This window comes from Salvia hispanica, chromosome 3, assembly GCF_029641045.1.
Source record: "Salvia hispanica isolate PSC_SH4W2 chromosome 3, Shi_PSC_v1, whole genome shotgun sequence".
NCBI lineage: Eukaryota > Viridiplantae > Streptophyta > Magnoliopsida > Lamiales > Lamiaceae > Salvia > Salvia hispanica.
The window spans coordinates 15,367,866-15,387,454 of record NC_142694.1 but is presented as its reverse complement, the minus strand read 5'-3'; the positions used below and the strand labels follow the sequence as shown (position 1 = coordinate 15,387,454).

The window sequence follows — 19,589 nt, the reverse complement described above, 5'->3', positions numbered from 1 at the left end:
GGGCTCATGAGTAGCATAGGTTTCGCGTTAAAAGGTTTCAAGACACGAGGGAAAATAACATCACGTAAAGGTGTGACGACCTTGTATTGGACTAGATCGTATCACATTTTACTAACAAGTATTCGGAAGGCAGAAATGAATAAAATCAGTCTCGACATACATTATAAACTTCAAACCCCTTTTCAGGTGCTATATATGCAAATTACAGATGGATTATGACATTCAAGCCCACCTCCTTGAGGAGTAGATAAAGCCATTCGTTTAAGCCTCATCGATCTGGTCCTGCAAATCCCATCAAAACAACGATAGGACCGAGTTAATTGATTTGCATTAGGTGCCAGATATTGAATACACAAAGGTATGAATCTATCAGCAAGAAAGCAAGCCAGTGACAAAAAATGAGGTTTCCATTTTATTATGAATAAACAAGCAAAAAAATAAAAATTTATAGGACTGCCTAGTGGAGAAGCTAGCAAATTGCAACTGCCTTTAAGAGTAGTATTACAACTATAGAAGCAAACATGGCAAGTATTGGATGAGCATGAAAGATGTATATGCAAAAGGCCTTTTTTGCCTTACACTTCTTTTATGTAAAGTTAATAGGTAGGCGTATGCATTATCGAAATGTTCAAGAAAATGCAGTATTTGTTTCCAAGGAAAAACATTGCTAATTTTCTAGGTGAATAAACAACTGACTGTATCATCGACGGTCAAATCTTTTCATACAACTTTTATGGCCATAATGCGAGTACAGAAGAAGATTTAGATGTCACAGCAGACACGGATAAATTAATTATACTAGTACTTAATAAAGTGCGAAAGGGAAGCACACAACAAGAGAGGTCGTCACGTACAAAATTCATATAGATTTTGAAAGACAATGAATCGTTAAATAAGTTGGAATATGATGAAAGCAAGAAAGTTAGCCTAAGTGATTTAAAAAGCTGAACTATACTAAAATCCTCTCTGCGTTCATATTTTCAACTTCTGCGTACTTCAAAATTGGCACGCTTGCATTTAATCATACAGTAGTTGTTTCGTACCTGCATATCTGACGTCCAAAGAGTGAGATTATCGCGCAGAAGTTGCATGATAAGAGTGCTATCCTTGTACGACTCTTCACCCAAAGTGTCCAGCTCTGCAATAGCTTCCTCGAAAGCCTACATAGCATTAATAAACAACGTAATTTCTAAGCAAAAAACAACTTTTCAACAAGATCAAGAACTAGGAAAAGGAAAAGGCAAAGCCAAATAGTTACAATCGGCACTCTATTCCATGACATATCAATGCTTAAATTGAGGATTAGAAAGGCAGTATCAGTTGCCAGTTTCAGTTAATTAGAACTATATGATTGATCTCTCTTCAAACCGGTAGCCGGGGAAATGGAATCAGTTTTACAGCAGACAGCAGACAGTGAAATACATGGATTGCGGATCATGAAAATGCACAAGGGAAGGAAATAACAATCTCTCCTTGCAAAATAATCAAGATTGCATCAAATTTTCGGTCAAATCAATCCGATACTCGACTCTGTCTCAACTTAAGAAGCATGTAGGCATTATTAGAAAACTCTATTTCATTGTAAAGAAAGCATTGAACAATTCAACAAACCTGTTTAGCCATGCTGCAAGCTTTCTCTGATGAATTCAGAATTTCGTAGTAAAAAACGGAGAAATTGAGCGCCAATCCCAGCCTTATAGGATGCGTGGGAGCAAGATCAGCTAGTGCAATTTCCTATTCACATCGATCATCATCAACATTTAGAAATATTAACACTTCAAAATTGACCTAAAACGCAAAATTTCCCTATGGCTCTTTTCGGTACCACAGAATTGGATGTATGGAATTCGAATGGGAGCTTTCAATTTCAAATCTGATGTTGTATACTGCAAAACACAATAGTTACACACAAACACACACACAGAATAACATGCATACACACAGTCACACAAACACTATGAATTGAATTACAACTCCAATTCCTCTCAATTCCACAATATGGATTCCATACCAAAAGTAGAAAATTGGAATTCCAAATAGTTAAAAAATGACACTTTCACACACAACACACAATCACACACAGTTACACACAAACACACACACAGTAACATAACACAAACACACAGTCACACACATACATACACACAGTCAAACACATACATACACACTGTTACCCACACTGTCACACACACACACAGTCACACACATACATACACACAGTTACATACATACACTCACATACTCACACACTGTCACACACACAATTACACACATACATACGTGCAGTCACACACACACAGTTACATACATACACACACTCACATACTCACATACACACTGTCACACACACACAGTTGCACACACTGTCGCACACTCACATTCACACAGAGTCACACACATACATACACACAGTTACACACACAGTCACACACATACATACACACACTCACATGCTTGCAGTCACACACATACATACACAGTCACACAAACACAGAGTCACACAGGCACACACATACACACACACAGTTACACACTTAAAGCATACACAGTTATACACACCATCACACACACACACTGCACACTCATGTGATGTGAGTGTGTGTGCATAATTTGTATAAATTCAATTTCCAATCATTTTTAGCAAACAAAGATTTGGAATTGAATCATAATTCCTGCAAATTCAATTCCTTATAATTCCAATTCCAATTCCAATTCCAATTACCAAAGTAACCCTTAGAGAAATTGATCAAATAAAAAATCAATCAAACCTGAGCTGCTTTGTAAGCGAGCATAGTATTCTCAGCCGCCTCCTTGCGCTCATTATCGACCTTAAACTCAGCCAGATAGCGATGGTAATCGCCCTTCATCTTCAAGTAGAAGATCCTAGACTCGCTGGAAGCCGCAGAGGGGATGAGATTATCGTTGAGGAGCTTGAGGATGCCGGCGCAGACCTGCGAGAGCTCGGATTCAACTTTAGATCTGTAGTCCTTGACGAGCGACACGTGGTCGTCGTTCTTGCGGCTCTCCTCCTTCTGCTCGATGGAGCTCACGATGCGCCAGGCCGCGCGGACGGAGCCGATGACGTTCTTGTAGGCCACGGAGAGGAGGTTGCGCTCCTCCACGGACAGCTCGGTGCCGGCGGCGCTGACGACCAGGCTGTCCATGAATTGGACCATCTCCTCGTAGCGCTCGGCTTGCTCGGCCAGCTTCGCCATGTAGAGGTACTGCTCTCTGCTCAAAGCCATCGGAAATTCAGAGAGAGAGAGAGGGGCTTTTGACTATTGAGATTTGTGTGATTTTGGGGGAAAAAAGGAGAAGATTTGAAGACTGGAGATTCTCTTTTTTAAATAGTAGAAAAAATCTATCTTCAAATCACTTTCATTATAATTTCTGCAAATAGCGTATATATACTGTATACAGTAATGAATTAGTAGTATCCTTTTAATCCATTTTAAGTATTTTATTTCTTCATTTATTTACTCTCTTTTTTTATGTATATTTATTATTTACTTAATTTACCAAATACCATTTCAATGTCATTTAGAATTTGACAAAACAAGTGCTCTACCTATCTCTATATACTCTGAAAACTATTCATTATATTAGCTACAAAATGATTACATTAGCCTGAAAACCAATTCATAATAGCATTATCATCATCTTTATAATATATTTTCTCAAATTTCAATATTTTTCTGAAAAAATAATATGATAAATTGACGAAAATATTACAAATTTAGTCAAATTCTTATTTTCTTAAATTTAAAAACTAAGTGGCTATTCATAGTATTACCGTGAAAGATTTCTTGTTAGATTATCTGTCAATTTCATGATTGGCAAAAAGTTCTAATTTCTTAGGAAAATCATTTTAGTATATTCACATATAAAACTACTTTGACTACTGTACTTTTTTTATAACATACTAAAAGATAAATTATTTTATCGGATTTGATTTGACAGTAGTAAGTACTCCCCCCGTCTCATAAAAGTTGAGACAAAATTTTTAGGCACGGAGATTAAGAATTTATATTAAATAAATAGGAGAGATGAAAAAGTAGGAAAGATAAGAGAGAGTAAAGTAAATGATGGAATAAAGTAAGAGTGATTGAATGTTTTGTCTTTTAGTTAAATAATAAAATGACTCAACTTTGTTGGAACGGATTAAAAAGGAATACGACTCAACTTTTATGGAACGGAGGGAGTAATATATTTTCTTTTTTCTACCACATAAAAATATTTTCAAATTCCTCCATCTAATATTTCTTGCTTTGTACAATTACTGTGAGACGATTTTTTTTCTTAATTAGGTTATTCAATTCAAATCGATAGAAAACCGATAGATTTTGATTAAATAATGTATATAGTGAGCCGAAGATATTAGGATAAGCTATAAATTCATAATTCTGGTTTAAACCCTCTAAACGACGTCGTAACAGGATGACCAGCACATGGAGTCGACTCCAGCTACTGCACGCGCCGCCGTCTTCGCTGCTCTTCCGTCGCCGCGATTTTCCCAAATGTACTCTCCGTCACATAATTCCTCCGCTGATAAATATTTAGCCTTTGTTTTTTACCAGTTCACATGCTCCGGCTGGTTTTTGCAGTTGCGAAATTCGTTCCTGCGAAATTTTTGCTTCCGACGATGTGCTTCTGTCAGCAATTGCAGACGCAAACCTATGAAATTGTGAAAGGAAGCTATGTTCCCGCTGGCGATACCAAGCAAGCAACAAAAGTTGAGGTATTGCATATTTTTGAGATTGGTGTACACGAAATTTGGTGTCTCATCATTTAATTGGAATGAATTGATGATTTTGTGGAAACAATCAGATAGCTAAATTGGACTGATTGAGAATTTGAGATTTGTCATCTGTTTTCAGGATAAAGTGGTGAAGGCTCTTGAAGCAGTTGGAGCATTTCAAAAGCTTCCAATGGTGATGCCGTCGATTGATATTTTGTATTCGGCATTGAAGAAGGCAAGGAGAGTGTCACCTACAAAGGGTAATTCGATCAAGGTGTTATTTTTACAGCAAACGGTATTGAAATAGCTAGTTTAACTTAGCGTTTAGCGTAATGTTTCCGTAGGCATTGCCAATATTGCAAAACGTGAAAGAAATAAAGGTGCGAAGCAACTTGATGCGTTGATGAAGGTAATTTCTTCATTCAATAATAAAATGTCTATCTTCTCATGAAGAAGAAAAAGAACTTTTAATGTTCTTCCTGTTGTATTTACCTTCAGGAGATAGCTGTTCCGTTGAGAAAGTACACGGAGAACTTCCCCGGAAAAATAAGTTTGCACCCATATGAAAGATCTCTAGTTGAGTTGACTCTTGGAGATGGGAACTATGAAGAGGTAAGCATTAGGGCTTCTCTATTTTTCTTTTAACCTATTGCAACACGGCCAACATTTTCCTGCTGAAGTATGGTACATCTCCTAGTTTCGTCTATGCTGAATCTTAATGCTGCCTTCATGTTTTACTTTGAGTTATTCCAGCTCAATATATCATCTTCTTCGACCCTATCTTTCTATATTCTCCCCACTCACCACTCATTCACCTCACTATGGTTTAAAAGCACTATTGGCGTGTCCTGGCTTACTGTATGAATGTCGTTTGCTAATTTGCTATTAATCCAAAGATGTTATATGACAATAAGTTGTTCAGACTTCAGTGTATAACCTGCTCTTGATTGATAGGTGTTGAGAAAGGTTGATTATTTACGGAAGCGAGTGGTGGCAGTTGGAAAAGAGCATGCCTCTCTCTGTGCCAAGGTTGTAAGTTTGTTTAAGTTAGTCCGTGCATCTGCCTCTATTATTAGTTTTGAGTAGTTAGATTTGATAACTTTACTAGTCTAGCTGATGGTTGAATTATTAACTTAGCTTCTTACTCCTTGTCTAGTTGTTATCACACTTTATAGAATCAATTCGCAGTTTTCTTAGTTATCATAAAGACGTAACTGTGAGTAATATCTTTTCTGATGTTCTCAGAAAAATGTTAACAAGTTGATAGGGGATGTAATATTAGAATTTATCTTTCTGTATCTGGATTTATCTTTTGCTATCTTATATTAGGATTTATATTTTGGTACTGGGTTTGTTATACCATACGTTTCATAAATTAACGGTGAATACATTTCATAATCTTTTGGGCAGTCAGTCACAAAGCGTGAAGCTGAGGAACGACTGAGTGAGGCTAGTACTACTCTGTACATCTGCATTTTACTTTTATGTGTGTCCCTAGCTCATCATTTCTTGGTATCCTGCAGGGAATAAAAAAAATAGAAGAAATTTTCAGTCATGAAGGAAAAGCTGTAGATGAATTATTAAACATTGCCAAGGTAAAGTGTCCTTGTTTAAAACAAATTATTTATTGGACGTGCTTTCTATATACCTTAAATTGTGTATAGTAGTTTTAAAAAGTAAAAAACAAATCGATATTTGAATTTTTTGATTCATGCTTCTCAGCTAAAGGATAATACTTTTGGGTTTTATTGGTGAGATAGAATGAAGATATGTCATCTTATGATTGTATGGTTCTATTGCTTTGTTATTTTGTCATCATTTTAATTGTTATCAACCAGAAGACGTGATTGAGTTGATGACTACTTAAGTCAGTTTGTTAACTCCTCTCTTCTTAAACTATCTACCATGATGGCAAAAAGTTCTAATTTCTTAGCGATGGGGGGTGTATGTAAGTATGTTTTTGACAAATTGCATGTAGACATTGCGGGCAATGCCAGTCGTAGATCTGGAAACACCCACTTTGTGCCTTGTTGGGGCGCCAAACGTAGGAAAATCATCTTTGGTTCGTCTACTATCTACTGGAAAGCCTGAGGTATGAACTAAGCACAATCATATTCCACATTGTGTTCAAAATAGTTAAGCACTTTTTTTTCTCTAGTATTTATGTGAGATTGACTTTGAACTTGGCATTAGTGACAATTGGGATTAAATAATGAGTATTCTAATGTAATCCTTTAAAAATCTCTGTATGGCAGTCTTGTGTACAATATTGTGAGTTGCTAGGCTTCATATCTCTTACTTTCTATACATAGATCCATTGCACCATAATAATAGGATGCAGTATTCTTAATTTCATTGCAATAATATATGATAGCCATAAGTTTTTGTTGAATGTAGATTTTTACCTTGTTTGATGCTGTACTGGCCTCCAGAAGCTTAGTTGTTAAACTACTTATAACCCTAATAATACTGACCTGGCAAGATTAAAGAAGAGTATTTCAAAATTTCTTAAAGTTCTCTTCACAAGAAACCTACATGACAGTAACTGCAGGAAATATAGAGCAACTTTTGCGCATTGCCTATACCATTTGATACTGATTTTGTTGCTCTAAATGGTTCAGATATGCAATTATCCATTCACTACGAGAGGAATTTTGATGGGTCATATTAACTTGAGCTATCAGAATTTTCAGGTTCAAATTTACCAAGTTTACATAATGCAAAGTCTCTTTGCTGTTTTAAATCTTTAATGCTATAATGCTATTTGTTTCAGGTTACAGATACCCCAGGTCTACTACGGAGACATGATGGTGAGAGGCTTTCTTTCATCTTGTCTTACTGACTAATATTGGTTTCATTAATGAGTGACTAAATCTACCATCATTTATGAAATGATGTGTGGAAAATATATGGAGTAGTAGTATAAAGTTTAAGTTTTTGTCAATTTTTGTAGAATAAGAATACCTACTTTCTTTAATCACATGCAGTTGCATTTTAACTAGTGCTCAACCTACTTCACTTATTTGGATTTGCAGAGGATAGAAATAATTTGGAAAAGTTGACACTTGCCGTTCTTTCTCATCTGCCCACTGCTGTACTCTTTGTTCATGATCTCTCTGGAGAATGTGGGACCTCACCTTCCGATCAGGTATTTGTGTACGTTTTCAATTAAAAAAACTCACACTTTACGAATAACAACAGATGACTCGTCTGATTGTCTTAGCTTTTACATCTAGTCCAAACTAGTAATCTTGCCCTTAATATTGAGTTTGTGAGGTTTTCCTTAATCTATACTTGCATCAAACTGAAGCGAAAAGTACATGGAAATGCAGTGTCTCTTCCTTGGAGACGGATCAGCTTTAGCCTTTAGGTAGACCGTAGACACAAGATTGCTGATAGGTTGATTCACTATGAGTAGCAAACTTTCCATCAACCAACATGTAACTAGTGTTACATTAAGATCTCAGTATTATTTAATTTCATTATTGACAACTTTCTGTTAAGCAATTGAAAGCAACAAAAAATAATGTCAGTGTACTTTTTTAATCTGGAACATTTAGCATTAAGGCCTAGTTGTGCAGTGAAGTTGCCTTCCGAAAACCCTCATTCGGAGACCCTTATACATCCAACCGAGTCAAACCATGCTTCTATATATTATGAGCTGGTATTATGATTACTATCTTCTTTATCTTTGTTTGAAGAGTATTTTTCTTGTGTTAAACAGTTTACCATCTACAATGAAATCAAAGAGAGGTTCGCAAACCATCTTTGGCTTGATGTCGTGTCTAAATCTGATCTGCTAACTGATTCTCCGGTAGTATTCATCACTGAAGATAGTAACACCGATAGTTTGGATCTAGCAAAGTATCGGAGAATGGGACCTGATGGATCACTACATGTATCTGTTAAGACTGAAGTAGGCATCAGCGAGGTATGCACTTAATAAGCTTCTCCATGAATTTATCATTCATCTAGTGGACATTACCGATATTTACTGGAAGTACACATTCTCGTTTGACGTTTCCCATACAGTTCGGATTTACACATTCTTGCACCTCAGTTTGTTAGACCAGAGGGATATGGATATAATGATTTTTGGTATATATCTGAACCAATATATGTCCCGCGCAGTTGAAGGCTCGAGTGCATGAGCTACTAGTGACCCAGTCGGAGAGGATAAAAAGCTGCGAAAGCAGTGAAGAAGGACATGAAGTTGTAACATAATGCATTCTGCTATTTACAGAATGTAAGTTGATATTTACGAGTTGCAATCTGTTTCCAAAAACCTGTTCTTCCCGGTCATCATGCCGTCCTTGTCTTTTACAGACATTGAACTACTGAGCCGGAGGCTGCCTGTATACGAGATCAGGACTGGCCGGAAACTGTAAGAAAACGAGAGGACTGCTCATCCGACCCGGCTAGTCAGCCCAACCTCCTTTGAAGGATCATCGAGTGGAGTCTTGCACGACGCAAAGTTCGCTCCTCATTTTACATGATTGAAATTCATAATTTTGATTTTATTTGTATTGTAACATAGTACTACTTCATATGTACTAGTACTATAGTATTTTATTTATGTACATGGATGTAAGTGTAACTACATCGCTTCTCCTTTTTTTTTTAAATGACTAATTTATTTGAAATGTCGTATACTAGGAGATCATTTTGGCAAAGTAATATCAACAGTAAATATCTTAATATTAGTACATAAAATAACAACGATCGAGTTGAAGTTGATACAAAAAGGATCTACCAATTTAGCATTTAAACATTGCCGGCACCCAACAGATAGGATTGAGGGTATGATCGATCTTGCCACCTTCTCGCGAGGGTCAGAAAAGTTCATTAAATATGACCTTCGGAGCAAACGTTGATCCCCGATGTGCGGCAGCCCTGCCCGAATCTCGAAGGTTAACTTTCGCCATTGTCAATTACAACAGCTCTACTATACGACAATCCAACTTCAAAGATTTAAGAATCACTTCCGTTGTTGTACTTCTGCCTTGCTACAACAACATTCTTCATTGTGTTTGACCCTATAAAGTCATTTATAATTATATTTTTTTCGTGACATGCTTTTTTTTGAAGAATGTTCCATTCATATCGTTACATATAAAAAATGAAAATATTATTTTCTTGGTCGTAAATGTGTAAAGAAAAATGGGTGAGTTTGAATGAAACGGATGAATGAGGAAGACGGTGCTGGTTTAGGCGTGCTTAGAGCACTCCCAATGGAGGTGGCGAATTCTCGGCGATAAATCGCCGATTATCGCCGAATTATCGCCGGCCATTGTGGCGAAGTCGGCGATAATTCGGCGATAATGTTACCGTTGCTTCGCCGAGTGGCGATTTATCGCCGGATTATCGCCGAGCGATCGCCGGCCACTGTGGGCGACGCTCGGCGATAATCGGCGATTTTTAAAATTTTTTTTTTTTTTTTTGGCCGAACGGCTATTTTATCCCACCCCTATAAATATTTCATCCTCTTCCTCCATTCATCACCCACAAACTTCATTCACACAAATTTTCAATCTTTTTTCTCTCCATCTTTATTAAATGAGTTCTGATTCATCGTCTCGTGCTCAGTCCGACGAGGAAATATCACATTCTTCTTCCGAAGAAGAGGTACCTCCCGCTCCCACCGGATGGGATGTAGCGGGTTTCGCCAACAACCCAATCAACAACTATATCTCCCGCTGCATACAAAGCGAGATCGCTCGAATGCAGCAGCCACCCCCCCAACGGCCAATCCGCCGGCGGCGCCGATACATCCCTCGCAACCACACTGGTGCGCACGATCGGCTGTTCGCCGATTATTTCGCGGAGGAACCACGTTATCCGGCAGATGTATTTCGTCGCCGGTTCAGAATGCGCCGCTCCCTCTTCCTGCGCATTGTTAATGCGTTGTCCGCGCGTTACCCCGAGTTCCGGCTCCAGCGAGACGCAGCAGGGAAGCCCGGACTATCGCCCCTACAGAAATGCACTGTTGCCATCCGGCAGTTGGCATATGGAGGGTCCGCCGACATGTTCGATGAGTATCTGCAATGCGGCGAGACGACTGGCAACGAGTGCCTGAAGAATTTCTGTCAGGGCGTGCGAGAGATATTTGGGGAGCACTACCTTCGCTCGCCGGACGCAGCTGACTGCCAGTTCCTACTGGATTGGCACTGGAGGACCCACGGCTTTCCGGGGATGCTCGGCAGCATCGACTGTATGCACTGGCAGTGGAAGAACTGCCCAACCGCGTGGCGAGGCCAGTTTACTACCGGCTACAAAGGTACGCATCCCACCATCATTCTTGAAGCCGTTGCCGACCAACGGCTTTGGATTTGGCATGCTTATTTTGGTATAGCCGGGTCGAACAACGACCTAAATGTTCTCAATTCCTCGCCCCTTTTCAACGAGCGGATCAACGGATTAGGCCCCTCCATCGAATTCACGGCCAATGGCAATGTGCATAACATGGGGTACTACCTGGCTGACGGCATCTATCCGCAATGGCCCGTGTTTCTGAAGACGATCAGATGCCCACTCGGAGATAGAAGAAGGTATTTTGCCCGAGCGCAAGAGTCTGCGCGCAAGGATGTGGAGAGGGCATTTGGGGTGCTCCAATCGCGATTTGCACTGGTAAAGGGTCCGACGCGCTTTTTCTACCAGGGGGATATTGCCGATATCATGTATGCGTGCATCATCATGCATAACATGATCATCGAAGATGAACACGAAGGCGTCCTCGACGTCACCAACGACCCAAGTGTTGCATCATCGAGTCACGGTGTCTCAACCGAGTCCGCCCGCCAGGGTGTACCGCACAACGAACATGAACGGTTCCAGGCGTTCATGGACATACACCAGAAGGAGGCCCATCAAGCACTACAACACGATATCATCGAAGAATTGTGGGCAAATAGAAACCGCGCCCACCGCCCTTGAATTTTTTTTTCTTTGAATTTTTTTTTTGATTTTTTATTTCCATTCGTGTACTTTTTTTTTTTTTAATTTTCTTCGTTGTAATGTGTACCCGTGTTTAATACAACGAACTTTATTACTATTTATTTGATTTATCTTTATAAATTAAATAAGCTAGCTTTATTATATATAAAAATAAAACAATTAAATTAGTGATGATGTAAAAATGAAATGTTGAGTTAGGGAGAAATAAGGGAGAAATAAGGGAGAAACCATTGTAGGGGTTGGCTAAAAACTGGGGATAAAATGTGATGCTGATGTGGCGCTGATGTGGCAGGAGTTAGGGAGAAATAAGGGAGAAATAAGGGAACTCCATTGGGAGTGCTCTTAACCTAAGTAGACACAAAAGTCACCCCCAAATCTCAGTCTTCTCTTTAACTTTCACACTTTCCAACTTCAATGGAGCTTTGCACACCTCCACCTATCCCCAATTCTCCTCCGCCGCTACACCCCAACCGCTTTTCCCCCACCGCCCTTCAATTTCAACCTCTCCTCCGTTCCAATACACATTCTCCCTTACTCTACAATCACCCAGTCTTCACCTTTGGTAATCAATTTTAGGTTTCGCATTCGCTACTGTTTGATTATTCATTCAGTAAATTTCCCCTCTCCTTTTCAAATATAGGCAATGAATTTCAGTTAATTGTTGGAAAATTAGCCCTTTTTTCATAAAAGTTCTGATTTTTTTGCTAGAGAATTTTAGAGCTAACTGTAGCGGTAACGATTTTCAGGATTGAAGCACCAACGAGGTTCATCTCTGAGGTCAACGACATCGGAGGAGATATATGTGAAAGACGATTCTAAGACAGTCGATGAAAATACTGATGATTATGAGTCTCGGCTTGATCAAGAGCTACAAGAAGGTTCATTGTTTGATAATCCGCTGAAGCTGTTTAAGTTCTTGGAGGGTCTCAATATAAAGGTTTCCTTCTCCTCAGTCCATCTATTTTTATCAATTGCGGAATGGCTTGATTTGATAGAATTTAACTTGAATTGGCTTGTTATTCTAACAGATGAATGGCCTGATTAGCTACTAGGTTGCTTCGGTTTAGTTTAAGCGCATATTCGCGTGTGCAATTAGCATAATCTCTTTGTATTCTTATTCAAGGCTCTATTGGGTCAAATCTGTGAATATGGATTTAACAAGGTGCTGAATTTTTACGAGCTTTTGCTGACTTGGTTGCTGTGATGAGTACATTCAGTTCAGAGAGCTCTAAAATGCTTGGTGAAGCATCGACTGGAATGTCGATCCTGAGCGGTTACCTGAGCAACCTAGTGGTATTTTTGTTTGTAGAACTGTAATTTTTTTATACTGTTGGGGAAGCATGTCTTTTTCTAGCTAATCATGGCAAAATTCATTACTTAACAATATGCTGTGCTTCTAAAAGGGTTAAAAGTTTAATTTTGACAAATGAAATATGCAAAGAAATGATAGACATAAAACTATAAAAGGATGCATGTTTATTACTTGGATTTGTAACTGCAATTCATAATTCCGGCTTCCTTTTTTAAAAAGACTTGTATGTATATCAAAGTTTTGTATTGTTATTTGGATCTCCATAATAGCAAGAGGTTGCTTCTGCACTCATGGACATGGTTATTTTTTCTGACTCCATAACATAGTCTGTGTTCACGATCTAAGATGATAGCTTGGCTGCTAGTATATTGTATAATCATGGTTGTAGAAGTAACTCGGTGATGGAAGAAATGAATATGTCTTGGGAAGTTAAGTTACCTGTATGAACCATGCATCTTTCTGGTAAAATTGTCCTAATATTATTACTATATTTATATTCCATACGTTATTTGCAATCTCCAATTATGCAAATGTGAACCCAATGATTTTGTCATCCATTTGTTCATACTTTATATTGTGAATACTCTACATTAATAATGCATGGGAAATGATCATGTATTAAAAAGGCATGTAGAATGCAATTAATTGATATAACTATAAAACAGTTATATGGTATAGGAATAGAAATCAATATATGCTTCCTTGTGGGACCTGTAAATGCAAATGACTTTAGTGGCCATGTAAAGTCAGTTATACGTACAGTAGTACTGTTGCCTTTTATATATTAGTGGAACTCCTCAGGTTTGCATGCTTAGTGAATGATGGATTTTGTGGTAAAGTTTTCGTCTTTGAAGTTGGGCGAATGATATGGATCTAGGAATAGGATTATTGAGCGGACACTTATGTTGCCTGTTCGACTCATTAGTGGTTTAGATCTTGCATTATCCGATGTAACGGTTTCTCTATATTGGCGACTACGAAAACTTCACCTTTATATAACTGCTTGACTTGGACTGAAAATAAGCTTCTGTGACACACATTTGTTTTGGTTTAAAAAGTATCAAGCTTTTTGGTATTGGTCAAGGTCAGGACTCCAATTCTATGTGAACAGAAGAATTTTGACTGCTCAAAGTGGTCACATACATATAGTACACCAGTCTCTGTCACTGGTGTGCTAAGGAACAAGAGAGGGCATAAGAAAAGTAACTGCCTCTCAACATTTTGCTTTCCTTGAGAAATCAGATGATGACCATATCAAAAGAGAATGAGCGCATGTAATTTGATACCCTATCCTTTCTTCTAGTAGAAAGCATCTGACATTCTGGTTTTCAAATTACAATCATTATCTGATCAAATCATCAAATCTGATAATGGAGAATAAGTCCCTTCAGTTGCAGTTGATATTAGAAGTTGTTTTTAATATTATATCGTATATAGTTAACTTGTTGTTTTCGCTAATTATGATATTTGCACTCCGATTTCAGTTGGATTACGAGGAAACATATTCATTTCTCGCCTTTGGTAGTGGTGGCGCTGTCGCACTTTGGTTAGTAGCTGCTGTCGTTAGTGCCATTGATTCAATCCCGGTGGTGAGCACTCATTCCCCATCCATATTTGCCTTTTCGCGTCATGCTTTTACTGAGCCTAACATTGTAACAGCTACCAAAAGCCTTGGAACTTGTCGGCCTTGGCTACACTCTCTGGTTCACCTCCCGATATCTAGTTTTAAAGGTATGCAACTACGTTATCCACTATTAAATCATTTTCTCCTCCACGTCACTGCTGCAAGTTAAAGCTGTTCTTCATCTTTGATCTGCAGAAAAACAGGGATGAATTGTTCGCCAGAGTCGAAGAGCTTAAGCAGCAGGTCCTTGGCTCGGACAACTAATACTGAAGGTGGATAAAAGGCTCTAAACATTTCTCTGCAGTTTAGTTTGTAGTGTTTGGTGAAATAAGTGACATTAGTTCTTCTACATGTATATATGGATTCACAATTTCCTCAATAAAAAGGCAGGTTTCATCTTTATTCTGCCTTTTTCTCTTTTTTCTATATGCTAAAGAAGATTGTGTTGTTTTGTCGGATCATGATGTTCTTTATTGTGCCAAAAAGCAATTTCAAAATTGTTTTGTGCCAAATGTCCTTTTTGTGTGTGTGTGTGTGTGTGTTTTTTTTAATCGAGATACTACTTACGTTATTTGTGTTCTTTCCGATCTCTGTGTTTCACCACTCCCCCCGAAATTCTCTTGGCCCGGGCTAAGCCCTAGGGTTTGACGACGGCCTTAAAAAGCCACCTAAAGACGCTTTTATGTCCAATTTTATTGCTCCCCAATTTTATGGGTGAAATAGTAGTACTATTTTAGTTCAAATAAAGGTTTATAAAATCTAATGTTTCAAATAAATATAGGACTCGTTTGTTAAGGTATCAATTGCAATTAACTTTTTTTTGAATTAATCAGTTGCAATTAAGTTAAACATGAGAAGTTTTACAATTTAGGGATCAATTACAATTAACTTTGTTTATTTGAATTAATCAGTTGCAACTAACTTGAACATGAGAAAGTTTTACAAATAAATTAAGGCTCTTTGAGCAGTATATGGTCTGGAATAAAGGAACATGATGCAACAATTTACGCAACAAATTGATAGCACGATGCACATGCCACTTATTATTTTATAAATTCACCGACGTAATTATGAATCTATATTTATGTTAATAATATATAAAATGAGACACATGTTTTTATAAACATAAAACAATTGAGATCAATATTAATTATTTAAATGAAATCAGTCGGCGTGGATAGAAATTTCTTTAAAAATTCGAATTTAGAACGAGTTTAGGTAAACCCTATTTGCTAATGTAGCTGATTGATTTCTAGAAACACTAAAAATGAATCCAATTACATTTTCTATAATCCATTTCTGATTATAAAGACCTTTTATTCTCGTTTTTAATACTTATTTCAAATATACGCACTCATATAGGGGAGTGATCAATTGCTAACTCATCCCTTAGTTGCTAACTACAACTAATTTAAGACCATAAGATTTTAGAAATCTTGTGGTCTACAATTTGCCATGTGTAATTTCGTTTTCCATTTTTTAATATTAAAAAGATAATAGCAATTATCAAATTTAGGGTTTAGAAATATAATGTCAATACAGTGTATAAAATACATGAACACAAAGACATAATAATATCAACACAGTTTCATATTGACATTTTACAAGCATAATATTGACATATTATGTAAGGTGTATTGACATAAATCTGTTCGTAAAAAATACGAAAATTCAGTAAAAAAATTCATTTTTTTTTTCAAATTTTGATGTCGGAACATATGCATGTAGTATATCGTTGGAATCCTTATAAAATTATCTTTAATTTGATATATGTTATATGAATTTAAAGTTTTGGGATTTCTTTTAAAAGTTAGTTATAACTAACTTGACATTAATACCCCTATTGATTTTTATTAGAATTAATCCTATAGCCTTATTGATGTTTTTTGTTGATCGAATTGACATTTCGTGGTTGATGATCTAGGCCCTTAATTTGAATATCTAATGGCTATTATTTAGTTGTAGTTAACAATTAGGTATTGAGTTAGCAATATAACACTCCCCCATATCATCAACCACGAAATGTCAATACGATCAACAAAAAACGTCAATAAAGCCATAGGATTAATTCCATAAAATATCAATAGGGGTATTAATGTCAATTAACTACATGTTTAGTTATAACTAACTTTTAAAAGAAATCCCAAAACGTTAAATTCATATAACATATATCAAATTAAAGATAATTTATAAGGATTCTAACTATATCATACATGCATATGTTCCGACGTCAAAATTTGAAAAAAAAATTCGAAATTTTTTCAATTTTTTCGTAAAGCAGAAATGTCAACATACTATATAAAATATGTCAATATGATACATGTAGAATGTCAATATAAGCAATGGGTTAACATTCTTAAAGCATCGTGTTGACATTCTCAAAGCATTGTGTTGATATTTTCGAAACACTATATTGACATTTTCATCTAAAACCCTAATTTGGCGTTTTTTTTAATCTTTTTTTATTTTATTAATAAAAACGAAAATTACACGTGGCAAATTGTAGACCACACGTTTTCTAAAATCCTATGGCCTTAAATTAGTTGTAGTTAGCAATTAAGTGATGAGTTAGCAATTGATCACTCCCCCTACCATAGTACTAGCATTTGACTACATTTTAAACTAAGAACTTATTATAGATATTCTATTAGATTTCATTCCTCCAAATTAAATGATACTTGTAATACATGCAATTGACATGTAACCAACTTATTTGTACAACAGCCAATAGCATTTAAAGAGAGATGGTCATATAAACACTAATTTCCATAATTAACTAGGTTTGAATTTGAATTATTGATTTTTATGCGATATACAATACAATTGACATTAAATAGAGCATTATTATGAGTACATAAAAATCAATATCATATGTCTATACAAAAAACCATTATAATAAAAAAAAAATATTAATGCATTTCAAAGTATATTTTGATACTAATACATAAGCATAATGTAATTTTTCTGCAAAACATTTTTTTACAATATAACTCATTCATAGCCTTAAAAGTTAATTATACATATATTCCATTTGTGCCCAATTTCTCCACTTTTTCAGCAAGTGAAATTTTTTAACACTCTCGTTCATTTTAGAAAATGGATGTGACAAAAACCAGAACTTTTAAGTTGAAACTAGAAAAAGATAAAAAAGATGGATGTGACCAAAATAGAAAGTAATGAAATTTAGTGGAAATTTGAAATATATGAAAGAAACCAAAAATTATATTACTAGTAATCAGAATTAATGTGAGATTACGTGTAGAATAAAATGAAGCTAATTTAGAAACACAGAAAATTAATGTGAGATTACGTATATATATTGAAATGAAGCTATTTTAGAAAACTCAGCAAATTAACGTGGTGAGATTACGTATAGACTAGAATGAATCTATTTTAGAAAACACAGCACAACATTTGACGTATTTTTTTGATGATAAAGTGGCAACGTATTCATTCTAACTTTCCACATTTATTCCTCAATTTAAATGCTAGTCATTATTGAAAACATGATAAAGTTGTAATGAACTTATTCATTATACCATCGATCATGAAAACATATATTCGTAAAAAGGTTTATATTCAAGTCCATCGTAATTTAAATTTGGTTTTGCAACAAATTTCTATAACTTGAAAACTGAAAGGAACATAACAATCAAGATGGATTTAGAAAATGAGATTTGTGGAGTTGGAATTTTCGTCTACCTCCAGACGTGCAATCAAGATGTTATAGGTGTATGTTTTTTTATGCCCCAACTCCATGTCCTCTCTTAACACATACTGTAATTTATTGGACGAACCCGCAAGAGCAGCAGCGCAGTTAGTTCCGGAGGGGCAGAGTTGCAAGAACATAACTTATTGGACGGCAACTTATAAATCATGTAGTTCCTTTCAATGATTTATACAATACAACCCATATTTGTTGTTGAACCCGATTCAAAAATTAATAATTAATAGAAATGAGAAGGATTGTGGTGGAAGAGTAACTACCCTGGGTTTGAATGTGGAGTTAACATGTATTGTTGAGCTGCTTAATAGAGTTTTACAATAGCTAAGTCAATATTGAGATCGGGCAACCCACCCTCACTCGTCACTGACCTGCAATGACTATGAGATAATCTATTTCACAGAGTACGACACTAACTGTTAGGGAACCTCAAAACCAATGTCTCAGTGCCATACTTGATACTACTAAAACATGAAAATTGTGAGTTGTATTGCGGATCAACGTTTCAGCAAGCTAGTCCACGAGGGTGAGCCATATCATCCATTGTCCCGCATGCCCTTCTCGACCAATCGTGCATAGTAGTAACACATGTTTTTCTAATTCATTGTTGTGCATGCCCTTATCAACCAATCGGGCCACTAGCAGTCACACATGCTTTTTTAATTTTCATCTAACTTTTAATAATATAAAAATATTTAATTTGAACTTTATTTTTCGTTTTTCCATTTCTATCGACTTTAATCATTATTCCACCATACTTGATTAAAATTGATTAACATAAATTCAAAATTTTAACAACATTCTCTAATATTTTTTTCCAAACACACAGAATAAGTAATCTATCAAGAATTATACTTTGTAGATCATATTCCTCCGAGGAATTATAATCCTTTATAAGTTTACTTTCTCACACAAACAGAACTCATTTTAATAAAATAAAAATCAGTCAACAAAATGAGTTACATATTTTATCACACAATTTGCTATGTGCTTTTCTTAATGAGTAAGCTAAAAATCACAAGCAGCTTTGTGACAGTGGGCGACAGACTGACAGTAAAGCAGTGGCAGCAGCCCAATTTCCACATTAGCTCCAACACTCATTATGCACTTTAATTAATTAATCCCAATAAATTAATAATATTAATTACGCTCCAAATTCATAATTTAATAATATTAATTACGCTCCGAATTCATAATTTAATAACCTTAATTTTGACACTAACCAAAACCAGACAAT

General features: G+C 36.2%; 3 protein-coding genes and 1 non-coding gene across 4 annotated transcripts; 3 read left to right on the top strand and 1 right to left on the bottom strand.

The window, feature by feature from the left end:
• Positions 1-50: 50 nt before the first annotated feature.
• LOC125212638 (14-3-3 protein 1) lies at positions 51-3,345 on the bottom strand. The gene is made up of 4 exons (XM_048112855.2): positions 2,769-3,345; positions 1,612-1,734; positions 1,044-1,160; positions 51-282 (listed from the first exon to the last, which is right to left on the bottom strand). Exons 1-4 carry the CDS (start codon positions 3,243-3,245, stop codon positions 262-264), a joined length of 738 nt encoding a protein of 245 aa, XP_047968812.1. The 5' UTR covers positions 3,246-3,345; the 3' UTR covers positions 51-261.
• Positions 3,346-4,373: 1,028 nt separating this feature from the next.
• PDE318 (P-loop containing nucleoside triphosphate hydrolases superfamily protein) lies at positions 4,374-9,388 on the top strand. Its single transcript, XM_048112853.2, has 15 exons — positions 4,374-4,519; positions 4,605-4,738; positions 4,878-4,998; positions 5,083-5,147; positions 5,237-5,350; positions 5,693-5,767; positions 6,149-6,187; positions 6,262-6,333; positions 6,717-6,830; positions 7,360-7,431; positions 7,512-7,548; positions 7,774-7,886; positions 8,463-8,669; positions 8,870-8,984; positions 9,065-9,388. The coding sequence occupies exons 1-14, from the start codon at positions 4,438-4,440 to the stop codon at positions 8,960-8,962; spliced, it is 1,338 nt and encodes a 445-aa protein (XP_047968810.1). The 5' UTR covers positions 4,374-4,437; the 3' UTR covers positions 8,963-8,984; positions 9,065-9,388.
• A 495-nt stretch (positions 9,389-9,883) lies between these two features.
• On the top strand, positions 9,884-15,030 carry LOC125210610 (uncharacterized). Its single transcript, XM_048110151.2, has 6 exons — positions 9,884-9,958; positions 12,038-12,254; positions 12,439-12,629; positions 14,489-14,593; positions 14,664-14,735; positions 14,824-15,030. The coding sequence occupies exons 2-6, from the start codon at positions 12,107-12,109 to the stop codon at positions 14,890-14,892; spliced, it is 585 nt and encodes a 194-aa protein (XP_047966108.1). The 5' UTR covers positions 9,884-9,958; positions 12,038-12,106; the 3' UTR covers positions 14,893-15,030.
• Positions 12,888-12,978, top strand: LOC125217260 (small nucleolar RNA snoR128). Its single transcript, XR_007175677.1, has one exon. It is a non-coding gene; the product is annotated as a small nucleolar RNA snoR128 (small nucleolar RNA).
• Positions 15,031-19,589: the final 4,559 nt, after the last annotated feature.

Bases quoted from the DNA above. Each gene is read 5' to 3' on its own strand.
- LOC125212638 (XM_048112855.2), bottom strand. From the start codon at position 3,245: ATGGCTTTGAGCAGAGAGCAGTACCTCTACATGGCGAAGCTGGCCGAG. The intron at 1,735-2,768 runs GTTTGATTGATT...CGATGTGAATAG, and splicing joins TCGCTTACAAAGCAGCTCAG to GAAATTGCACTAGCTGATCT. The intron at 283-1,043 runs GTACGAAACAAC...TGGGATTTGCAG, and splicing joins TTTGGACGTCAGATATGCAG to GACCAGATCGATGAGGCTTA.
- PDE318 (XM_048112853.2), top strand. From the start codon at position 4,438: ATGACCAGCACATGGAGTCGACTCCAGCTACTGCACGCGCCGCCGTCT. The intron at 5,351-5,692 runs GTAAGCATTAGG...CTTGATTGATAG, and splicing joins GAGATGGGAACTATGAAGAG to GTGTTGAGAAAGGTTGATTA. The intron at 6,334-6,716 runs GTAAAGTGTCCT...AATTGCATGTAG, and splicing joins AATTATTAAACATTGCCAAG to ACATTGCGGGCAATGCCAGT.
- LOC125210610 (XM_048110151.2), top strand. From the start codon at position 12,107: ATGGAGCTTTGCACACCTCCACCTATCCCCAATTCTCCTCCGCCGCTA. The intron at 12,255-12,438 runs GTAATCAATTTT...AACGATTTTCAG, and splicing joins TCACCCAGTCTTCACCTTTG to GATTGAAGCACCAACGAGGT. The intron at 14,594-14,663 runs GTGAGCACTCAT...ACATTGTAACAG, and splicing joins CCATTGATTCAATCCCGGTG to CTACCAAAAGCCTTGGAACT.